The sequence below is a fragment of the Polypterus senegalus genome, chromosome 6 (genome assembly GCF_016835505.1).
Source record: "Polypterus senegalus isolate Bchr_013 chromosome 6, ASM1683550v1, whole genome shotgun sequence".
Classification (NCBI taxonomy): Eukaryota; Metazoa; Chordata; class Cladistia; order Polypteriformes; family Polypteridae; genus Polypterus; species Polypterus senegalus.
In genome coordinates this window covers 131,219,903-131,242,925 of record NC_053159.1, presented here as the reverse complement: position 1 = coordinate 131,242,925, position 23,023 = coordinate 131,219,903, and the positions used below count along the sequence as shown (strand labels likewise).

The following is a 23,023-nucleotide window of genomic DNA, read 5'->3' as shown; positions in this document are numbered from 1 at the left end:
TGTCTGAAACCGTTTAACATGAGTGAGCACAGCTCACTATATTAAGACTCATTACCTGGGGTAAAATTGCTGGTGTCAGTAAACAAGGCAGTTTCAGAGAAATATACCCAGACTTTCATCAATTTTAAATTTATGAGTATTTGCAGAAAAACTAGGCATATCAAATGCTGGAATCATACAACCAGAATGATTCAAATCAATGTCCATACAGCAAGCTTCACCTTACTAAAACCAAAGGAGATGGCTGTGTAAATTGAGAAACATTTCTTCTTAATCCCACTAAAGTATCTTTAAAAATATGAGCAATTCTGTAGCCTTTTTCTTCCTGATACTTGTCTCCATTGGGGCACATTTTCATTTTGGGGGTGGTACTTTATGCTCTGACAGCATGATGATTCATTACATCTTCACAAGTGCCTCTCTCGTGTATCTCCATTGCCCTCTCTCTCCTATACCAATCTCAGTGTCTCACCTCTCTTGTATCAAAAACTATGTGTATTCCCTCTTTACAAAAATTGTGTCATTAGGTACTCTCAAAACACATTCTTTAATGCAGGACCTTCATAACTGATTATGCAAGATTTAGTTACATCAGCCTAAATTATTCAACTTATAAGTTCGCATAGTCTGGTTACTAGTCAGTTAAGTTACTTTTAGCTAACTATGAGAAATATGTTGACTACAAAGTTCCAAGCCCCAGCTTAACATCTTAATTCTTCCTTGTATGTTTGATCAGTACTGAACAAATTACCACTATCCAGTGCCATGATAAGCTAGAATATATTAAATGCATAACAAAATTTTATGTAATATAAAACACGTATCAGCTCACCTATTTCACTTCTTACATCTGTTTCCATATCACTTGTTTTTTTATCTCAATAGTTGTATTCCGTTTTAACTTATATCCATGAATTCAGACTGTGTACCCTCCCATTCTTTGGAGAAGTGAGTTAACTCTTTGTTTTTGCTTACATTGTTGAGGTGCTCTCGCAGTTTGCCAACATGTTGTTTATTTACCTACAGAAGGTTTATTGTTGCATATATACAGTATGTGTCAAGATTATGCGGTGCTAGTGTATGAGCAAGAGTTGAGTTTATGTACACTACCAGTGAATAGTTTTAGAACACCTTAGTTTTTTCAGTTTTTATGGAAATGCACATAGTTTAATATCTTAATGTTTCATGAAATCGAGGCATAAAACAAATAAACATCCATCCATCCATCCATTTTCCAACCTGCTGAATCCGAACACAGGGTCACGGGAGTCTGCTGGAGCCAATCCCAGCCAACACAGGGCACAAGGCAGGAACCAATCCTGGGCAGGGTGCCAACCCACTGCAGGACACACACAAACACACCCACACACCAAGAACACACTAGGAACAATTTAGGATCACCAATGCACCTAACCTGCATGTCTTTGGACTGTGGGAGGAAACCCACGCAGACACGGGGAGAACATGCAAACTCCACCCAGGGAGGGCTCGGGAAGCGAACCAGAGTCTCCTAACTGTGAGGAGGCAGCAGCGCTGCCCACTGCGCCACTGTGCCGCCCACAAATAAACAATGGAAAATAAAAAATAAGCCAAGAAATCATTAAGTATGCAAAATTTTATTCAGATTTTTGATTCATCAAAGTGGTCACCTTTTGCAGATATAGCAGCCAAATTATAGTAACACTTTTAATTCAGAATGCCAGTGACTCAATGCAGGTCACCAACTCTGCCTCCAGCAAGAGAACCCCAGGCCATCACATTCCTCCTCCATATTTGATATTTGGTGTCACACACTGAGAAACCATCTTTTCACCAACTTGATGGCGTACAAACACCCTGAAGATTTCATATTTTGATTCATCGGTCCATAAGTTTTTCTTCCAGTCTGTAGTAGTCCACTGCTGGCATTTCAAGGCCCTATTTTGTCCTTTAAGGAATGCCTTTCTTATTGCCACTCACCCTTGTCAAACCTGCAGCACAAAGTCTTCTCTTTACAGTAGAAACGAAAAACTTGCTTTTTTCAACCACTGTTAAACTTTGCTTGAAACTGTTGTGCAGTGAGGTGCCTATCACACAAACCGGTGACCCTCAGAAAATTGTCTTCTGATTGGGTTGTGACTTTGGGTCTGCCAGATCTCTTCCTATCAGAGTTTCTTCCAGTTTCCAGTTGCCATTGGATTGTGTAGGACTTACTGACACTGACATTTTTTGCAAATTCTCCAAATCAAAGGCCTACACTTCTAAAGGTAATAATGCTCTGTCTCATTTAATTATATCTGACGTTTACAGCTTTCTACAGTGTAATATTGTCCAAGTAGTTCTTCAGAGGGTGTAGTCTGTTCCAACTCTGCTTCAAGACAGACAGACAGACATACAGAGGGTTTTAAGTAATCAACTAAAGTTAGGACATCTGTGAAAAGTGTTTGCTTAAACTCGCAAGGCTTAATTTACTTTAATTGCTACAGAGTATCTGTAGGTTGTAACCTGTTAGTTGCTCCCTGAAGAAGGCCCATTTGCAACATTCTGAAATTTCCTTTTGTTTTCCATTTTTGCTAACCTAAACTTTAAATTTAAACCTTTGGCAGTTTACAGCTTACCTTTTCACCATTTCAGGTAATTCATTGCATTTCAAGTGATAACATTTGAAGACAAACTGGAAAAACTAAGGTGTTCTAAAACTTTTCATCAGTAGTGTGTTTTCATTTTAATGTGGGAATTGAAAACATCATTTCTTCTCTCCTGTTTACAATTATGGAAAGAATGTTTTTGCATGACCAAGGCCTGGGTTGTAAAACGGTTTGGGACAGAGAATCTCTGCTGATTATGGATAACATTTTGATTCTTGACATCATTAAACTTAAGATCTTATATCTGCCCTGGAGTTGTTTGCCAACTGTGTGTGACTTGGAATGATAATTAATACCTCTAAGGTCATGTGTCTTACTGAGGTTTGTGAGAACAGCTGCCCCAAGTGGAGTGATCTGGGTGGAAGCAACTGAAATGAGGTTCAAATGCTCAGTCTACTAGGGTCATTCTCTGTAATGGTATGAGATTGTCAGCAGTACAAGAAGACCCCAGATTACAAGTGATCTTTTATTGGATTGAGAGGATCTAGTTAATGAATTTGGGTGTGTATTGAGAATGCTTACATGAATCATACCAGACACTGCTGCCCTGGAAGGAAGACCCAGGTGGACTTAGAAAGGATTATATCTCTTGGCTGACTTGGGAGTTCAATTACCATAACTTCCATAATGTATCTATTTCCCTGTCTGCAATCTTGAAATATTTCACTTCCTAAAAATTCCATTTATAAAAAAATCCATTAATCCTTAGTAAAAGTAACTGTCACTTTAAGATTTATGCTTCTCTTGATTGTTAAAAATATCCTAATTTATTACTAATTCCATCCCTTAAGATGAACACAGTGTCATTCATTTTTATCAATTCTATTCTTTCATCTTGAACATTAGATGCCCATCCTTTACTCTGCATTTTACAGGTGATTTGACCACCTAGTTGATTAACACCTTGTTAAAATGAGATTTCTCACTCTTGACCCTGTCTGAGCATTGTTCATGGATTACAGTTATTTCTTTTAACATTGGTTAGATGACTTGATTTAAAGCATTACAACTGTGCTCCGCAGCAATGTTGAAATTATATAAATCTGAAGCAGGGAATGGGCACAATGGACAAGTCCCTTTCTCTTTCTCAAGGACCTCTGAATCAGAGGCTAACCACTAGCCTCTCACCAGTGAGTCTCCTGTGTCCGGCAGGCATTTGATTCATTACTTTGGCACATAATTAGTTTGCAAGCAGCTGCTCTGTTACAGTAACTCGCTGTGTCTGGCTCAAGCACAGAAGGAAAATGAGAAAGGAACTAAAATATTTATAGTCATAATGGACCTTTACTGGCAGGTCTGCTCAGAGGATCAAGAGGAGTGAAGTGCAGCAGAATAGTACGTGATGAGATGAGTAGTTTTGAATGGGTGTGGCCCACAAAATTAGACCAGGTAAAGGCCTCAGAATGGGCATAGCAACTGGGAACTGCAACATCGAATAAGTATGAATCACTAAATAGGGCAGAAGAAATCTCAGCATGCTTGGGCAAAGCTGAATGTCTATAAGAGATTTTATTATGGAGAAAGAGAACAGATGGCCTCAGGCTAAAGGTTTTTGAAACCCAGTAACGGAGTGTAGTGTCATAGTGGTTAAGAACAGATTGGACATGACTGTAGCGCAGTCGTAAAGGAATTGATTGTGCTCAAATGGATAACTATACAGTGGGGCATAGTACAGTAGTGGTGGAGTGGGAGCAAGGGAAGTATAGTGATTATATCAGAGCTGAAAGTGATTAAGGTGCAGTGATTATAGATAAACTAGAGGTGACTGTGGCACAGCATTTAACGAAGGGCCTTGCCATAATGACTAGGGTTAACAAGTGATGCCTGCTTCTTTATAGTCATAGCACTGCAGTTTCTAGCCTTTCTTCCTTGCCCTCATTAGACAGAGCACTCTTCCAGTTGTACCAGAGAAGGCGACACATTTTCCATTACACCTAAAAAGCTTACTATAGTCTAAAAATAGATTTAAGGCTTACGTCCTCATTAAAGTTTCATGAGGCAGCCATTTCTGGAGCAGCTTCATTTTTATTTGAAGTACTATATAGCTGACCAGCACCCCCCAAGGCACAAAAGAGGTATTACATCATCAAACAAACAAACCAACCTGGGTCCTGACGGCTTCACATTTGTACAATAAACATGCCTTGTATAATTTTTCCATTTTGAGCTGAATATTTGATAGGCTCCTACAGAAGATGTGTTAAATATTAAACATGTTGTGGGCAACTTATATTTAAATGTTTCTACTATTAAAATCAAAATAAACAGGTATTCACTGTATAGTGGGTCATGATGAACTGGAAAGACTAGCTGTTTTAGAGCCACATATTTTTATTTAACCCCAATGTTCTCCTGACCTAGTTTGAGCCCAGTCATTCTGGAAGACTCTTAAGATCAGTAGACTGTGCACATGAAGTACTGGCGTTTCAGATACGTACCTTACAGTTGATGAACTGGAGAAAAGGCACAAAGGAAAAAGAAGACATGCTCCAGTGGGGAGTAAAAAGTATATAAAACAAGGAAAGATGGTGTAAACAATAAAGACACGTGCATTTTTGTTTTTAGGTTAGGGCAACTGGCCATTTCCAGGCAGAGGTACTAAGAGTTCCATATTAAAAAAATAAAAAGGCTTCTTTTCGGATGCCTCTTTAACAACAACCAATGTTAAAAGCATGGCCATGCTGTTCATAAGTGCTCCTTGAACCATGCGTTGAGCTGTACTGACCACTGACAGCATGTCAAACTCAGATTGGCATCTCTGCATAGCTTTCCCACAGTAAACCCTTAAAATGCTTAAAAGCCTGACTCTCTGTACAGGAAGCTAATGTCTAATACTTCTTCATTCTGTAGTCCACTGTCCTCCACCACTTTATGATGAAATTAATAATTCATTACAGTAAATTGTTGGAGTATAGTTTAGTTCACTGTGGCCGGGTGTTCATCGTGAAAGGCCACCTCAAATATAGAGACATGATCTCAACATGTCCCAGTGGCCCCAGTTTGAGCAGAGTGTCTACAAAAAGGGTTCACCTTTGTCATCTCTGCCCTCACAAGCTTTTATGTCTTTTATATGCTATAGTGACACATGCTTTGACCATATAATAAAGGCTTATTGAAGCTGACAGGTCTTTCTCTCTTGCTCCCAACGAACCTGAACTGGATAGATGTGTGATTATGGAATTATGTTGTCAGCTGTGCATTTGAGCTGGAATACTCTGGCACACTATTAATCATTAGAAAGAGATGTCAAAAGAACTGAAACATCTAACATATTAATTTCAATAATCTAATAACATGTAGAGTCACTCTTTGTCTTCAGAATAGCTTCAGACTTTCTTGAAGTGCCATCATACAAATCTGCAACAGTGTGTGTTGGGTATACTGGCCAGTTTTTCAAGAAGAAAAGCATAAACTTCTCTGAAGGACTGAAGTTTAGATTTGGTGACTGGTTGGAAATGGAAAGCAATTGAGTTTGTTGGTTTTTTTTTTTGGATTTCACAAAACTTCTTATGTGTGATTCTGACCATTAACATTCTGAAATAAAGGAACATCATGAGGGACAGCATTTGGAGTACAGGTGCTGGTCATAAAATTAGAATATCATGACAAAGCTGATTAATTTCAGTAATTCCATTCAAAAAGTGAAACTTGTATATTAGATTACACACAGACTGATGTATTTCAAATGTTTATTTCTTTTAATTTTGATGATTATAACTGACAACTAATGAAAGACCCAAATTCAGTATCTCAGAAAATTAGAATATTGTGAAAAGGTTCAATATTGAAGACACCTTGTGCCACACTCTAATCAGCTAATTAACTCAAAACTCCTGCAAAAGCCTTTAAATGGTCTCTCAGTCTAGTTCTGTAGGCTACACAATCATGGGGAAGACTGCTGACTTGACAGTTGTCCAAAAGACGGCCATTGACACCTTGCACAAGGAGGGCAAGACACAAAAGGTCATTGCTAAAGAGGCTGGCTGTTTACAGAGCTCTGTGTCCAAGCACATTAATAGAGAGGCGAAGGAAGGACAAGATGTCGTAGAAAAAAGTGTACAAGCAGTAAGGATAACCGCACCCTGGAGAGGATTGTGAAACAAAACCCATTCAAAACTGTGGGGGAGATTCACAAAGAGTGGACTGCAGCTGGAGTCAGTCCTTCAAGAACCACCACGCACAGACATGAGTTTCAGCTGTCGCATTCCTTGTGACAAGCCACTCTTGAACAGGAGACAACGTCAGAAGCGTCTCGCCTGGGCTAAAGACAAAACTGCCGCTGAGTGGTCCAAAGTTATGTTCTCTGATGAAAGTAAATTTTGCATTTCCTTTGGAAATCAAGGTCCCAGAGTCTGGATGAAGAGAGGAGAGGCACAGAATCCACGTTGCTTGAGGTCCAGTGTAAAGTTTCCACAATCAGTGATGGTTTGGGGTGCCATGTCATCTGCTGGTGTTGGTCCATTGTGTTTTCTGAGGTCCAAGGTCAACGCAGCCGCTGACAAACTTTATGGAGATGCAAATTTCATTTTCCAACAGGACCTGGCACCTGCACACAGTGCCAAAGCTACAAGTACCTGGTTTAAGGACCATGGTATCCGTGTTCTTGATTGGCCAGCAAACTCGCCTGATCTTAACCCAATAGAAAATCTATGGGGTATTGTGAAGAGGGAAGATGCAATACGCCAGACCCAACAATTCAGAAGAGCTGAAGGCCACTATCAGAGCAACATGGGCTCTCATAACACCTGAGCAGTGCCACAGACTGATCAACTCCATGCCACGCCGCATTGCTGCAGTAATCCAAGCCAAAGGAGTCCCAACTAAATATTGAGTGCTGTACATGCTTATACTTTTCATGTTCATACCTTTCAGTTAGCCAACATTTCTAAAAATCCTTTTTTTGCATTGGTCTTAATTGATATTCTAATTTTCCAAGATACTGAATTTGGGACTTTCATTAGTTGTCAGTTATAATCATCAAAATTAAAAGAAATAAACATTTGAAATACATCAGTCTGTGTGTAATGAATGAATGTAATATACAAGTTTCACTTTTTGAATGGAATTACTAAAATAAATCAACTTTGTCATGATATTATAATTTTATGACCAGCACCTGTATATCTGTATACTGTTCACCTGGTAAAATGTCATCATATTCCTTTGCCATTACACAACCATGCAGAACAATCACAAGACCTAAAGGCTCCACACCCATAACCCTTACCAATTACCCAACTGTTAGCAACAGGCAATGTTGGGTGAAGAGGTCCTTTGGTGTTTGTTTTTTATTACTTTTTTTTACTTTTTTTCATTGCTTAGGGATGAAAGTTTTGCGCTTCTAACACAAGGTTATAGTTTGGATATATGTGGTTTCCAAATGACAGATCTGCCATGAATTTCTTCTTTATGAAGCTCACAACATGCAGTTTTTTGTTAAGACTGAGCCACAAAATGTATGAGTTTGGGCTTTTTTAGCATTTAACAACTATCTTGTGAAATGTCCATCTGTGCCTTGCATTGAGTTTCGACTTGCATCCACTGGTCCTCTCTGCCCGCAGTTTTCCCTGTTTTCCATTTGTTGTCATTATTTTTGAGAAAGGTCCTCTGAATGCTGTAACATTACAGTGTTTGTTGTGACTATACCTGCAATTGTGGCACTGAGTGTTTTCCTCTCTAGAACTTTGCCGGTTGCCTCAAAGTACTTCTTTTATAGCTGAAACATACTGTTATTAGACAATCAAACTAGCATAATGCACATTTGCACCTCCATTTCTAATTGTGATTTGCTCCTTTTAATAGTAAACACTTTTGTCATGAGTTGTTTCCATTATTTTGTATTTTATAATCATGTATCACTTTGCAAAAATGCTCATACAGTTTTGCTCAAGCTGAATAATTGACTGGCCCATGGTGGGATTTGAGCTTGGGTCTGTGTGCTTTCTAGTTGAATTCTTTGGCCACTTGACTCTGAGGCTGACTTGCTCCTCATAGTTGCATTTAAAAATGGTCAACTTGTTACGACCTCCTCTGACAAGTGATACCAGGAGAAATGTCAAATAGGTGAACTAGTTACCAAAGTCAGTTTAAAACAATACATTGTTCCCAAGATTTGTCAAATCCAGTATACTAATAATGCTACTGTGTACTGTAGAACAGAAGTGTTGTAATTCAGTTTATTTGCAACACTAAAAACTAATGACCAGGGCTAGTTGAGCCAAGCATAGTATTAATCTTTTTTACATTGTACTTTGCCGTAAGCCTTACTGATGTGATTATTTATGTTATGAGAGTAAGACACACACTAAGACAGCATTGAGATTTGAGTCTGTGACATTCTACTTTTTAGAGCTACTAAGACAAGGGACCAGAGTGTCACTGACTGTGTATGAAGCCTGTTCTTCAGACTGTACTGACTCAGTTTCTTGGCACTGAAAGACTAAAGCTATGGATTCATTAACACTCTATCAGCTGGATAGGAAATGTGTCAATCAATAATAATTATAATATTTACCATTTGTGGATTGATAATATCAATTACAGAATGAAAAAAATCTATGGTAACACGATTTGACTCTATGGATTGATAATCCTAGCTCTGTGAAAGGTGCAGATTCATCTGCAGCTCTGTGATTTATTGTTCATCCCTGAACACTAGATAAGTGAAATACATAGATTACAGTCAAAAATGTGGGAATGAAAAAATAATGGCAGGAAATTCTCCACAGGGATGGAACTTTTCTCCATATAATTGGTTTTTTATTAGGCTGCAGTCTGAAATTACCATCATTAAATCCTTGAGTAGAAGCAGCATCTGTTATTACCGGGGGTAAGATGTTGCCTCTCAGCAAGTCATCCATTTAAACATTTCAGTAAATACCGCAAAATTACCAAGTGTCAATCACAAATGTTGTGCTTTCAGTTGACTTTTTTTTTTTTAAAGACCTAAAGATACCCACAGTGCAATAAAGACTGGGCTGTTTGTTGAGTTCAATTTGTATGAGCAGGTGTATGTACGACAGGGCGTTTTATTTTACTCGAGTCTGTCATTCCATGTCTCGGGCTCATTTGAGTCGTTGCCTGATGCCTGCTTATGGATTTGGGGTTTCTTAATAGGCTCTCTCCATATGTTCTGTGACCCACAAAAGTATGTGAAGCAAAACTGAAAATGTCAGATTTCTCTTCTGGTGATACTTATTAGAAACTAGAAAGGGTCACCTTCCAGCGAGTGTAATGCAATCCTCCATGATATTTTTCACAATTCAATTTTTGTTCATTCTGGTTACAGTCACAATCCCTTAAAGTGTGAATTTGCTTTAGCTGTCATGGAGCACAATTCTTCCATAGTTTAGAGTTGTAGTATATTTTTTATATACATACTTTGACAGTTCTGGCTGAAAGTGTGCTTTACATAAACCACAAGAATGAAAGTTTGAACAAAGAAACCTTTTTTGCTACTGTTGGGCAGCCACATGGGCTTGTGTTGAACCTGTCTTAATCTTTGAACCTTATTAGGACATTAATTACCAAGGGGGGGTATGGCTACATTTATTTGATTTCAAGATGACAGATCAAGGCACTTAATGATGATTGGTTTTGATTCTTTCAGTTATATGGTGTTTTTCACTAGTTTAGGACAGAATAATAAATCAGCATAGTTTTTATCATTCTGAGACTGATTTTGCAGCCCATAGTAAAACAACTTGAATTCTATAAAGGCTTTCAAAGACAGAGAGAGCTCTGCTGAGTTTTTAATGGTTGTTTTGGAGTCTCACAAGAATGGTAAAATCAGCACTATTAAGCGCATTTTTCATCCCATCTGATGCCGCCCTGCTCAACACAGAAGGGTTATGCCCTCTCTTCAGACAGCTTGATTAAGCAGTGAGAATTGTGAAGAGAGAAATGAAATAATAAAACAGAAAAAAGGCACGGAAGGACCACACATTGCCTGTACGTAATTAGCATGTCCTTGAAACATCTTTCTGGATAATAGAGTCAAAAGAAAGCAAATAAAAGAGATTCACACATGGAGCAAATTGCAGTTAGACAGCAACTAAGAAACTAATTCAGTGGCCACAATGCGAACAGACAATATGGGCTAAAGAGAAATAAAAAAAAAACCTTTCTCTCTCTCTCTCTCTCTCTGTAATCTTTTTGGCTCACGAAGACAAAAGTAATGCAGTTCGCATTAAATAGATGCTGATTCTGAAAACTAAACAAGTATCCATTTAAGCCTTTTAATAATTAAGCTCAACCCTCACAGTAAAACTGAAATCATGCAACTAGGTGCCGAGTGCAAATGTGAGCCCGGCTTCATACTTCTTCAGTGACATTCTGGGCTAGGTTGCCATTGCTATAAAAGTGATCCACTTTCTTGCTGACATGCACCCTTCTTTGCATAGCATGGCTTAAGAATGCAGATGTGAGCTTTTACTTCTCTTTCAGGCTGCTGTGGTTCTGAAGGAAGTAGAGTGGCAAGAGACATATCCAATGGACTTCTATGCCAACCAGAGTCTCGGACAATGGACCGTCAATCATCCAGCCAATCAACGTGAAAAGGCAGCTAGGAAATCTAAGGTGAGAACATGGAAATAGTTGAGGTTCACAGGAAATCATTGTGGCAAGGTAATGAGTACAATTCTCAGAGTAATGTTTGCGCAATGGGGGCTTTGTGTTTGGAGATTTTAGCCTCTGGCATGCTGTTCACATGAATGTATCTCTGCCTAAGTGGATGTGAGCGCAGGCTGTCAGGGTGAAGCTGGGAGAAAAGCTTCTAAACCAAAGAGAGAGAAAGAGACACAACTGCAGGCTAAGAAGTCCGTATGTGAGCTTTGGGTGCCCTCTTGTGGCTACAAGACTACACAACTACACAACACAGTCTTGCCATATTTTGCATGTCCTGTAAAACGGCACATTGTGCTGGGATCCAGAAACTCACCATATGCTTGCCCACAATTCTGAGATTTAAGTTTAAGAAGTCTGTGTTCAGGAAGTAACTAGACAGGTAAGTAATGTAAGTCTTATATGCAGATGAAGTGAAAATTCATGCTTATATTATAAGGTGTTACTTTCCATTTGAGAAGGAGCTTTTTTTCAGCCTTCCTTTATGACTTTCATTAAGTGAAACTGGAAGTTGTTGTGATCATGACATGTAATTGAGGTTAACTGTGTAGCAGTCAGGGGCCGCTAAGATTCACACCGTCAATGTGACGGTGATTTATTTATTTTTTAGTGGAGGAGATCCCAGGGACACCGCCAGCCTTGGATCGACCCACACACACTCACAACAGAGACCAAATAAAGCACACTGGGAACATTAAACAATTAAGAATATAATGAAATTAAATGAACTGAATGAAAACAATAATACCACCCCTGACCCCTTTGGTGATATTACATTTAACATATAAACACAAACACCATACAGCAAAGTCCATGGAAAAAACCAAACCGGATTAAAAGAGAGGTGACGAGATTAAGTCCAGAGATCTGTATGTTGAAAGGGAAGGGAAAACACAGTCCTACCGGTAGTTGCTGAATGGATGAAGATGCATGGATGGTTCAGGAGCGCTCCTCTTCTTGCAGGAAAGCCAATGAATCCAAACACAGTCCTCAGTACACAGGTAGACAGACGATCCAGAGCCCAACAAACGAATACACTCCAGGACACAATGATTAAATATGGCTGAATTAACAGCAGGCAGTCCAACAGATAAATGCAACACACAACGTACAACAACAAAAAAAACCTCTTTTCTTTTGGCCACCTGCCCTCCTTTTAACCTCATATGACCACCTTTGACCCCAACAGCCCCTGCATGGACTGCTGGGAGATGCAATTCTTACTGATAGTAGCACTGCTACAATTGGGCAGGAAATAGTCTCAGTCTTCAAACATTAAATTAATTTTCTATCCCGGTTTTCTAGTTAAGGATTACATGGAGCAGACCTGAGTACAAGGTGGACAGGCCATACTCACACCCACATACATCACAGAGTCATCTTTCCTTTATAACTATGTATGTCATTGGAATAAAGGAGAATAATTGAAGCACCCACAGAAAAATCCTTACAGACCCAGGGAGCAGCGTGTACATGGTGTCACAAAAATGAGACATAAACAGATAAAGGTTTGGGGCAGCCACCCGTATAATATGGTATCCTGGCTGCAAAGTCGTTTTTTATCAAATAAACAGCACTGATGTGCATACAACTGAGTCCAGAACAAGACTGAGGGAAAAGCGAAAAAGGGCAGGCTTTTAAAGGGGAAGACAGGAAGTGAGGTCATAAGGATCGGGCCCATGTTCTTCAATCATTGGTTCGAGCCCAAACGTGACATCACAGGGGCCGGAGCCGGTAAGGTCTCCTTCGATTGGCTCGGTCCCAGAAGTGATGTCAAGAGAGCCAGGTGGAATCTCCCGGGAATGGTCTACAGGAAAGGGAGAAAAAGAGTCATTGCACTTTGCCACATCCCAGCATGCCTCAGAACTGCCTTCACTCAAGCCCTTTAGCTGCCTCCCATGCACACGTGTGTGACAATGGTTTCCTGTCTTTAACTTTTAATCTTTAAGTAATCACTTCTTTATGAAATCTCTGCATGTTATCAGCAAGTACAAACATACTTTGCTGGCACACTCAATGGAACAGAGGTTAGCTATTTGCAGTGGAAATTGCTTACAGCAGTGCTAAAGTAACTAAAACAAAACATTTCTGGCAAGAAGAAAGCTTGTTTAAAGATTCAGTTTTGTCAAATAAATGTTATTTAGCCTAATTCCAGTAAGACCTCCAGCATTTCTTCTTTCGTTTTTTTGATTCTGAATTAACCACAATTAAAATGTCGGCTCTGTGTCCAAGAATTGACTGGTGCTGCTGATGGTGACTGCAAGTATGAAGGAAAATGATAGAATGTCAGTTAAAACAACTATTCTAGTGGAAACATGTATCAGAAAGCAACTGCACATTTTTTTGTAACTAACTCTGTCTTTCCTTTCTGTAATCAAGCCATATTGCAGTATCCCTCGGACAGTGTTTGTTCCTCCACCTTTTGCACACAAAGTAATTGTTCTGCACATTCATTTGAAACTAAATAGTAGGTTTTTTAAATATATAATTTTCTTTCTGCTCTAATGATGGCAGGGGGACCACGATAAACTGATTATTTATATGAATTCAGTGCATGAGACAGTTTCTCATTTAGTCAATGCTATCTTCCAATCTTTATTTTCCTTTAACCATTTCTTTATTTTGAATGCCATAACATGTAAAATTCTCCAACATGGGACTGGTCTTAATAAATTAAAGGCCATCTACTGGACTCCATACAGAGGCGATAATGAAATTAGCGAAGAATATTAAGCAAAGTAAAGCAGTGGGCCCAGTTTGAGCAATTCTGAAAATGTGCAGCAAGAAAAGTTCTAGAACTGTAAGGCAGACAGACCTTTGGAATTTAATTGTGAGAAAATGATGGATTTGAAAAGAAAATATGTTGGAAATTAGGGCAAGGAGTGAAGATGCTGGAATTTATTGATTGGCTGATCGTTAGTTAAATGTGTTTCCTTATGTTTCTGAGGATAGAACAATGGACATGAGGTTTGTTATGAGGTAAAAGAAATGAATAATGTCGTTTTTAAGTCAATAATACTTATAATGGTAAAAAAAACAGAGCACAATAATATGTTCAGATAGAGAGGAAGGAAAATGAAAACAAAAACGTAAGGCAACAGGATGCTGGAGAAAATAAACTTCTGTTGGCTCCAAAGCCAAATGTCTGTCCAGCCCCACTGGACACTGGTTTATATGTGGACCTATTTACTGTTCCATCACAGGGCGCACACAGGCTTTTCCATTGTAGACCTCTTTATTTTTCATACTTGTGTTCATATGTCTGTTTTTGAGCCATCCCTTGACAGGTGAACAGGATTTCAGTCCATAGCAGGACACATTCATGAACACACACACACATCACTCATTAGAAATCAATTTTAAGTCAGCAGTTAAAATGATATATGACGTTAGAAAACATAAAACTAAAAGCAGATATGAATGTGGGAAATTAGCATTAGTAGATATACTTAACTTGACATTCTCAAAACTGCATAATCCTGTTCAGTGTTGTAGGAGGAGGAGGTTCTTTTGGTTTTGTACATTCTGTTTTACAGCCATGGGAAGTGGTAAGAGCCAATAGAAGTCAATGTTGAAGAACATGAGTAAAATAAACTAGTCAAACTACCATAAATAAATGAAAGCAATTGTTTAAAATATAGACATCAATGTGACAATCACGTTACAATAATTCATACCGTCAGCTTGTTCTTATTTCATGTTTGTATCTATCAGAACTAATAAAACAAGATAAGATAACATTAAGGAGCAGAATGATAGTTTTTACCAACATAAACCGTGGGGTTAACAGACTTCAATAACTGTCTCTGAGAAAACACTTGCATATCAAAATATTTGAAATCCAGGAGATTGCAAGGAGACTTATCTTGAAATGTAAAATCATTTTGTTGACCATGCAGTTGTTTGTAAATACTGAACCATAGTGTCCAGAGGTCTCCAACAACGTTTGAGCAGAGCTCTTTGCCAACAATTTTTTAACTTAACTTTAAGGTTTAGCTATTTAACATGTATAGCCTTTGTTGAAAAAAAGTTACACAATTCTAGAGCATAAAAATAAAATGGGAACATTAAAAATAAGAAAACTCAGATGAAAATAAAGTTAGACATGCACAGTAACGAAAACACCCTTACCTCTTACTGTTTTGCACATTTTTAGCTTACCTCAGTTGCAATCAAAGATTGTTTAAATAGACCACAAGGTTAATCTTAACTGCTCAAACTGCGACTCTTACAGTACAGGCCAAAAGTTTGGACACACCTCCTCATTCAATGTGTTTTCTTTATTTTTATGACCATTTACATTGGTAGATTCTCACTGAAGGCATCAAAACTATGAATGAACACATGTGGAGTTATGTACTTAACAAAAAAAGGTGAAATAACTGAAAACATGTTTTATATTCTTGTTTCTTCAAAATAGCCACCCTTAAATAAAACCATTTCAGGTGACTACCTGTTGAAAATCATCGAGAGAATGCCAAGAGTGTGCAAAGCAGTAATCAGAGCAAAGGGTCACTATGCTGAGGTTGCTGCAAGTGTCCTTCACTTCTCTTTCTCTGACAGGCATACTTAATGGACTCTAAGTTCACTAATGTGGTATGTGAAGTCCACACCTCCAACTCCAAGGCTTTGTATGGCTTTCAGTCGGCTGCTGTGCTTGTCCTGTCATAAGCTGTCGATAATACCAACAGACTGACAACACTTAGCATTTAATTTATGTAGATATCCTCACACCTGCATACCGTATGTATGTATATGTATGTTGTCACAAGAATGAGTGGGAGACATCAGAAAGAGTTGGGGCAGCCATCCGTATATTATTTTCTCGGCTGCAAAAGTCCGTTTTTATGATAGCACAATGTGCCCACAACAGAGTCCAAATCAGAACTGCCTGTACTGAGACAAGATGGCAGTTTTAAAGGCCTGGAGGGGAAATGACGTCATTAGTGCAGGAACTGGGGAGTGGTGCCCTCATGCCCGGAAGTGACGTCATCATCAGGGCTGGGAACGGGCGGGATTTCCCGGGAATGGTCAGCAAGGGACTGAGAGAGACAGCCAGTACACTCCACCGCCCCCTAGCCTGGCGTAAAATTACTATTGTTTAGGCCCATCAGCTGTTTCCCATGCGCACGTGTGTGACTATGTATGTATATATATGTATATATATATATATATATATATATATATATATATATATATATATATATATATATATAGTGTATACACCCAAAGACACTTGCACAGCCTATTAAAGAGGACAGCATATGAAGACATATACATAATCATGAAATACCATGTAAGCCAGGCACCTCTTAAATGAAAGTTGGGCCAGTAAGTCTGACAAGGACATAAGCAGGTTACGTATCTCTTCTTGTTACAAGTTGCAGTGTTTTTTTTTTTAATCTAAAGCTACTGCATAAGGCCCAAGGCAAGCATTCACAAAGTCACCAAATGTACATAGCTAAGAACAGAGGTGATCATGGATAGATTTTAGCCCTTGGTCATGTGTGCTAAATAAAGTTTGTAAATTGCTGTTGATAATGCCAATGTCACATTACATGACTTCTAGTCATAAGATATGTCAGACTTGCTGACTACAGTTGCTCACTTTATTCCTGGACCATGTCAATTTAAATGACTGAAAATCACTGTGCATTGTCGTGCAGTCATGCTCGTCCCTTTTCTGCTGCCTGTTGGAGCTAAGGCTATATGAAGGGTTGACAGGCATGGCGAGTTTAGCCACAGTCTTGGCCCTTTCTTTCCTTTTTTCCATTCTGTTATGGAATCTGTTTGTGAGACCCGAAACCCCTGTGTTTCTTATTCTTCATCGCTACAGTAAATGTGATTGATTTCCAGAAGATCGTTTATTGGTTGTCAGATCTCATGCACGCGGAGCCCACCTCACAACTAAAGACAAAATCAACCCTGTTTGATTTTGGATTTTTTAGCTGAAGTGAGTTGCTGTACATCTGTCACGTTAAGCTACCAGCCTGACTTGCTATGATTGTGTAAATGAAGGTTACGACTGAAAATCGCTGGAAAAACTGGGTAATGTGACATATTTTTAAGTCAAAGCAGCCTGGCCCTTGTCACTTTTTGTGCTGACAGGTAAACAGCTTTGTACTATCATGTTTAGCAATCCCAGCACTCTACTGTAGTAGCAGTTCATGCTTTTGGATAAACCTTTTGCTTGAATGAGCAAACATGGCAGCACAAAGTCATGTTAACAGAAGAATAGAAAACATAATATGGCATATTCAACCTTTAAGCTGCCAGTGCTAAGCTGAGCAAAAAACTTTAATGACTTTATTAATAATCATCTTTAATGAAATTAGACATACAAATATGTTTTTCATGGATAATTAGAACTTTCCAGACAATGTGTATTGTCCTGTGTACTGAAGAGGAAAGTGAAATAATGGTAATGGCAAATGAGGGGACACTCATCAAGTTACAAAGTAATTTCATTATTGACCTCATCCTTTCAGACAAGAAAGACAGCAAAAAGAAAGTGTTGCCTTTGAAAATACACAAATGCAGACCAAAGGAAGAAATAAAAAAGAAAAAAACAGGCGTTTTGGAAATAAGCCAACAAAAAATGAAAACAATATAAATAATAGATGGCGACATTTCATGCACATCTCGATTTATGTACAAAAGAATTTTATTCAAAAACCAAAGAAAATAAAAACACAAAAGAAATGGCCTAAATAGATGAATAAAGACATTACTTAAACATAACCCTAAAAAGATCACTCTAGAGAAAAATTCAAAAAGAGAACAAGAAAAAAAAAATTTACAATGACAGAATCTGCAAGTAGGAATAAAAAAAGCTTTGTAAAGTTTAAGAGAGAAGTTGAAAAAGAATGGTAATGCAAATGGAGGCAAGAAGTTAGTCCTCAAATAAAACCCGGTAAGACGCTCTTTAAAAGCCTGAGAGAAGCACAAGGAATGTGGGAGACGTTATAGAAAGTGTAACATTCCAAGGCATTCATAAAGCCCTTGATGTTAATCCCCATTAAAGATTCGCTCTGAAGATGGGATGCGTTAGTGACATTAGTGGTAGTTTAAAAAAGGTGCTTTGTAGGCAATAAACATAAGAAAATCCAATACAGTTTATTTTTGTAAAGCCCAACATCACACAAGAAGTGCCGCAGAGAGCTTTAACAGGTCCTGTCTCTTGACAACCCGCAGCCTTGACTCTCTAAGAAGACAAGAAAAAACTCCCAAAAAAACCCTTGTAGGGAAAAAAATGGAAGAAACCTTGGGAAAAGCAGTTCAAAGAGAGACCCCTTTCAAGGTAGGTTGGGCGTGCAGTGGGTGTCAAAAAGAGGAGGTCAGTACAATACAATACACAGAACAGAAGTAATCCTTAATACAATATAATTTAAAATATATATATAATATAATATAAATATATAATAAAATATTACAAATACAGAGCAGAATTTAACAGTAGATGATATCCCAACTGACCATTCCATAGCTAAGACTGCGCTAGGCCTGCCAATGCGATGAAAGGACCCCTCTTTCCCACGATTCCTGCGATCCTCCATCAGGGATGACTTTACCTTTGGCAGGCAAAACAACTTGGCAGGTGGGCTGTGGCACCAAGTGCCACATTTGAGTATCGAGAAGAGAAACAGAATAGGTGAGGGTTAGTATCCAATTATAACTATCATGTTGCTTATGTTTTAGTGCTAATGACTAACAACAGAGATACAGTCTGTACAGTTAATCAGCAGCTCTAGTCAGGGTATGCTAAACTGAAGTAGTGAGTCTTCAGCCGGGATTTAAAAGCTGAGACCGAAGGGGCACCTCTTATACAAACCAGATTCCAAAAAAGTTGGGACACTAAACAAATTGTGAATAAAATCTGAGTGCAATGATGTGGAGATAGCAAATGTCAATATTTTATTTGTAATAGAACGTAGATGACAGATCAAACATTTAATCCAAGTAAATGTATCATTTTAAAGGAAAAATATGTTAATTCAAAATTTCACGGTGTCAACAAATCCCAAAAAAGTTGGGACAAGTAGCAATAAGAGGCTGGAAAAAGTAAATTTGAGCATAACGAAGAGCTGGAAGACCAATAAACACTAATTAGGTCAATTGGCAACATGATTGGGTATAAAAAGAGCTTCTCAGAGTGGCAGTGTCTCTTAGAAGCCAAGATGGGTAGAGGATCACCAATTCCCACAATGTTGTGCAGAAAGATAGTGGAGCAATATCAGAAAGGTGTTACCCAGCGAAAAATTGCAAAGACTTTGCATCTATCATCATCAACTGTGCATAACATCATCCGAAGATTCAGAGAATCTGGAACAATCTCTGTGCGTAAGGGTCAAGGCCATAAAACCATACTGGATGCCCGTGATCTCCGGGCCCTTAAACGACACTGCACCACAAACAGGAATGCTACTGTAAAGGAAATCACAGAATGGGCTCAGGAATACTTCCAGAAACCATTGTCAGTGAACACAATCCACCGTGCCATCCGCCGTTGCCAGCTGAAACTCTACAGTGCAAAGAAGAAGCCATTTCTAAGCAAGATCCACAAGCTCAGGCATTGTCACTGGGCCAGGGATCATTTAAAATGGAGTGTGGCAAAATGGAAGACTGTTCTGTGGTCAGACGAGTCACGATTCAAAGTTTTTTTGGAAATCTGGGACACCATGTCATCCGGACCAAAGAGGACAAGGACAACCTAAGTTGTTATCAACGCTCAGTTCAGAAGCCTGCATCTCTGATGGTATGGGGTTGCATGAGTGCGTGTGGCATGGGCAGCTTGCATGTCTGGAAAGGCACCATCAATGCAGAAAAATATATTCAGGTTCTAGAACAACATATGCTCCCATCCAGACGTCATCTCTTTCAGGGAAGACCCTGCATTTTTCAACAAGATAATGCCAGACCACATTCTGCATCAATCACAACATCATGGCTGCGTAGGAGAAGGATCCGGGTACTGAAATGGCCAGTCTGCAGTCCAGATGTTTCACCTATAGAGAACATTTGGCGCATCATAAAGAGGAAGGTGCGACAAAGAAGGCCAAGACGATTGAACAGTTAGAAACCTGTATTAGACAAGAATGGGAGAGCATTCCTATTTCTAAACTTGAGAAACTGGTCTCCTCGGTCCCCAGACCTCTGTTGAGTGTTGTAAGAAGAAGGGGAGATGCCACACAGTGGTGAAAATGGCCTTGTCACAACTTTTTTGGGATTTGTTGACACCATGAAATTCTGAATCAACATATTTTTCCCTTAAAATGATACATTTTGTCAGTTTAAACTTTTGTTCCGTGATTTATGTTCTATTCTGAATAAAATATTAGAAGTTGGCACCTCCACATCATTGCATTCAGTTTTTATTCACGATTTGTATAGTGTCCCAACTTTTTTGGAATCCGGTTTGTAGTAGAGTTTGTAGAGTTTGACAAACAATCTTCCTTCCTCAGGGTGAAGTATCAGGCTGCTAAATGAACCTGTTAAGGCACATTGATGTACAGTAAGTGTCTTGTATGTTAGACATAACACATAACAGGCAGCGGAATAGCGGAAGGTCCCATGGCAGCACATCGAAATGAATTGCGATACATTTTATCAGTCACCGCTTCACTGGGACTTTTCTGTGCTTTTTCTTTGTTAGATTGCTACGGAAGTTACTGTTTTATTTAAAATATCATTATATTTGTTTATGCTGTGCTGAACAGATCGTTCATTGTGTATGTAGCCTTACTGAGATGAATGGTTTCCAGGATCCAACGAAGCTGACATCCTTATTGCTAGTATGGCCTTGTCACCTTGTCTTCAAGTCTTGTTAATGTGGCTCTCCTCTCCTATGTGGTGTTTTTATTTTTCAGATGGACCCGCCTGTATCGTCTACTTGTTCGGAGGCTGATGACCAATCCAGATGTAAAGAATCCTCGGCCCCCCCTACCACCCAGTGAGCTTGCTCTGTGGCCTGTCACAGCTGCCATTACATGTGTTGGCTTCGGCATCAGGTACCCTTGAAAAATTGACCTGCCGGTACTGCAGAAGAAAGACAGGGGTCACACCACAGAGCTGAGACGGCTGCACAAGTATCTGTAAGACTTCCAACTTTAATGTCCATTTTACTTTATTGTGTAGAGTGGATGTAACATGGCAGGGTCCCTGTTCTCATACTAGTCATAATGAAAACATCTTTTCAAGAGCCCGTCTGCTGCCTGTTAACTCTTATTGAATGCTTAATAGGTAGAGGTGTTGTATGTGACTTTAACAGATGTTTATTTTGGCTGCATTCACTTGGGAATGCTACATCAATGCACGAGTAATTAGAATTGAATTAGCTGCTGATCAGAATGCATTTCCCTGACACAAAGTGGATGAGGAGGAGGAGGCTAAAGCAGATGAAGATGACAGCGAGAGTAGAGCACAAAATAAAACTTGACCAAGTGAGTGGACACATACCCTGCAACTTCACCACTGCCCCAGCAGGCTAAGCAAGAGGGCAAGCGTGACGTGCAAATGGCAGTATGGCAGCTGTCCCAATAAAAAACAGCAATCCCAAACTGGATCCTTTTCATCTTCCTTTGTTCTGTTTCTTTGTTTTTCTTGCACCTCCCCTTGGAACTCTGGGATTGCTCCAGCTGCCATCAAAGTGTCGCCTTCTTACTTGTTCTGTTATGCAGTTTCTTTCGCTGATGTCCACAATCTACCGTCCATTCTCTGCTCGTGACAACAATAACTGAAACATTCAAAAGTAAAAAGAAAAAAACGAAGACAAATCTGCATCTCCCTCCTTTGCAGTAATGGACTCTATAATTGTTTTACATTCATTTTTACATCCTGTTTACTGATAGAAAACCTTAAGGGCTCTCCAGCTTGCTGGTTATCGGCCATCTGTGCCCTCCACTTACCACGGATTATCCACTGGATGCCAGTCTGACTCATGCTAAGGACATATGAAGACCCCCTGCGTATGAGATTGGGTCCCAGCCTCCTTCCTCCATCTTGTCAAGCTTTCCATTCACTGTGCTGTATGGCAGTAGTGGCTCTCGTGGGTGAAATGCTGCGTTTCTCATTGTTCTTGGCCGGAGCACATGAAGAGTAATCTTGCTGTGTCCCCCCAGCCGTACTGTCAGTGTGACCTCCCAAGGGTCCTGTCCTGGACTCACAGGTAACTTTATCATGGCCTCCTTTCAGCTGCTGCTTGTTGAGATGTTTTGACCTGCGTATTCCATAAATGGCCTGATTCTTCTTCTTCAGTATTTTCATTGGCTGGAATACTGAAATTGGATAAGGTGGGCTCATTTAAACTTGTCGTACGAGTGCTGGCTGTGCTAACCCCTCATACGCTGTGACTGTTTGTGTTTTTAACTTTGAATTACTCTTTAGTGCCTCTGTTGTGTGAATCAGTGAAATGTTCGAGTTTGTCTCGTTTTGAAGCATCTGTTCAGACTGCACATAAATGTACGAGTGTTCCACCAGAGAGGGCAAAGAAAAAGAGAGCAGAAGATAAAATCAAAATCAGAAGATTGAAGAAGACAGGAACTAGAAGGGTCAGCAGACTAAAGCTGAAGGTAAGAAAGAATTCTCAAAGTCAAATTACCAAAGAGAAAAGTACTAGCAAGAGACCCTAAGAAGGCATCCACAGACATGGGCATCAGTGGCGCCACTGCCTTACTGAATGTGCCAACACCCTGGGGATGCCACGCCATGCGATGTGACGCAGAGCCACAGCCTTAACAGCAGATGGTTACTTCTTGACAACAGAGAACAGCAGCCAT

At 39.3% G+C, this 23,023-nt stretch overlaps 1 protein-coding gene across 2 annotated transcripts in view; it reads left to right on the top strand.

Moving 5' to 3' along the window:
* Window positions 1–21,447, top strand: part of dph1 (diphthamide biosynthesis 1) — a 419,970-nt gene extending 398,523 nt beyond the window's left edge. For both annotated transcript variants that reach the window (XM_039757210.1, XM_039757212.1), the window contains 2 exons: window positions 11,073–11,204; window positions 21,116–21,447. In XM_039757210.1, the coding sequence (XP_039613144.1) occupies window positions 11,073–11,204; window positions 21,116–21,202 (219 nt within the window). In that variant the 3' untranslated portion in view covers window positions 21,203–21,447. The remainder of the gene's footprint in view (window positions 1–11,072; window positions 11,205–21,115) is intronic.
* The last annotated feature ends 1,576 nt before the right edge of the window (window positions 21,448–23,023 follow it).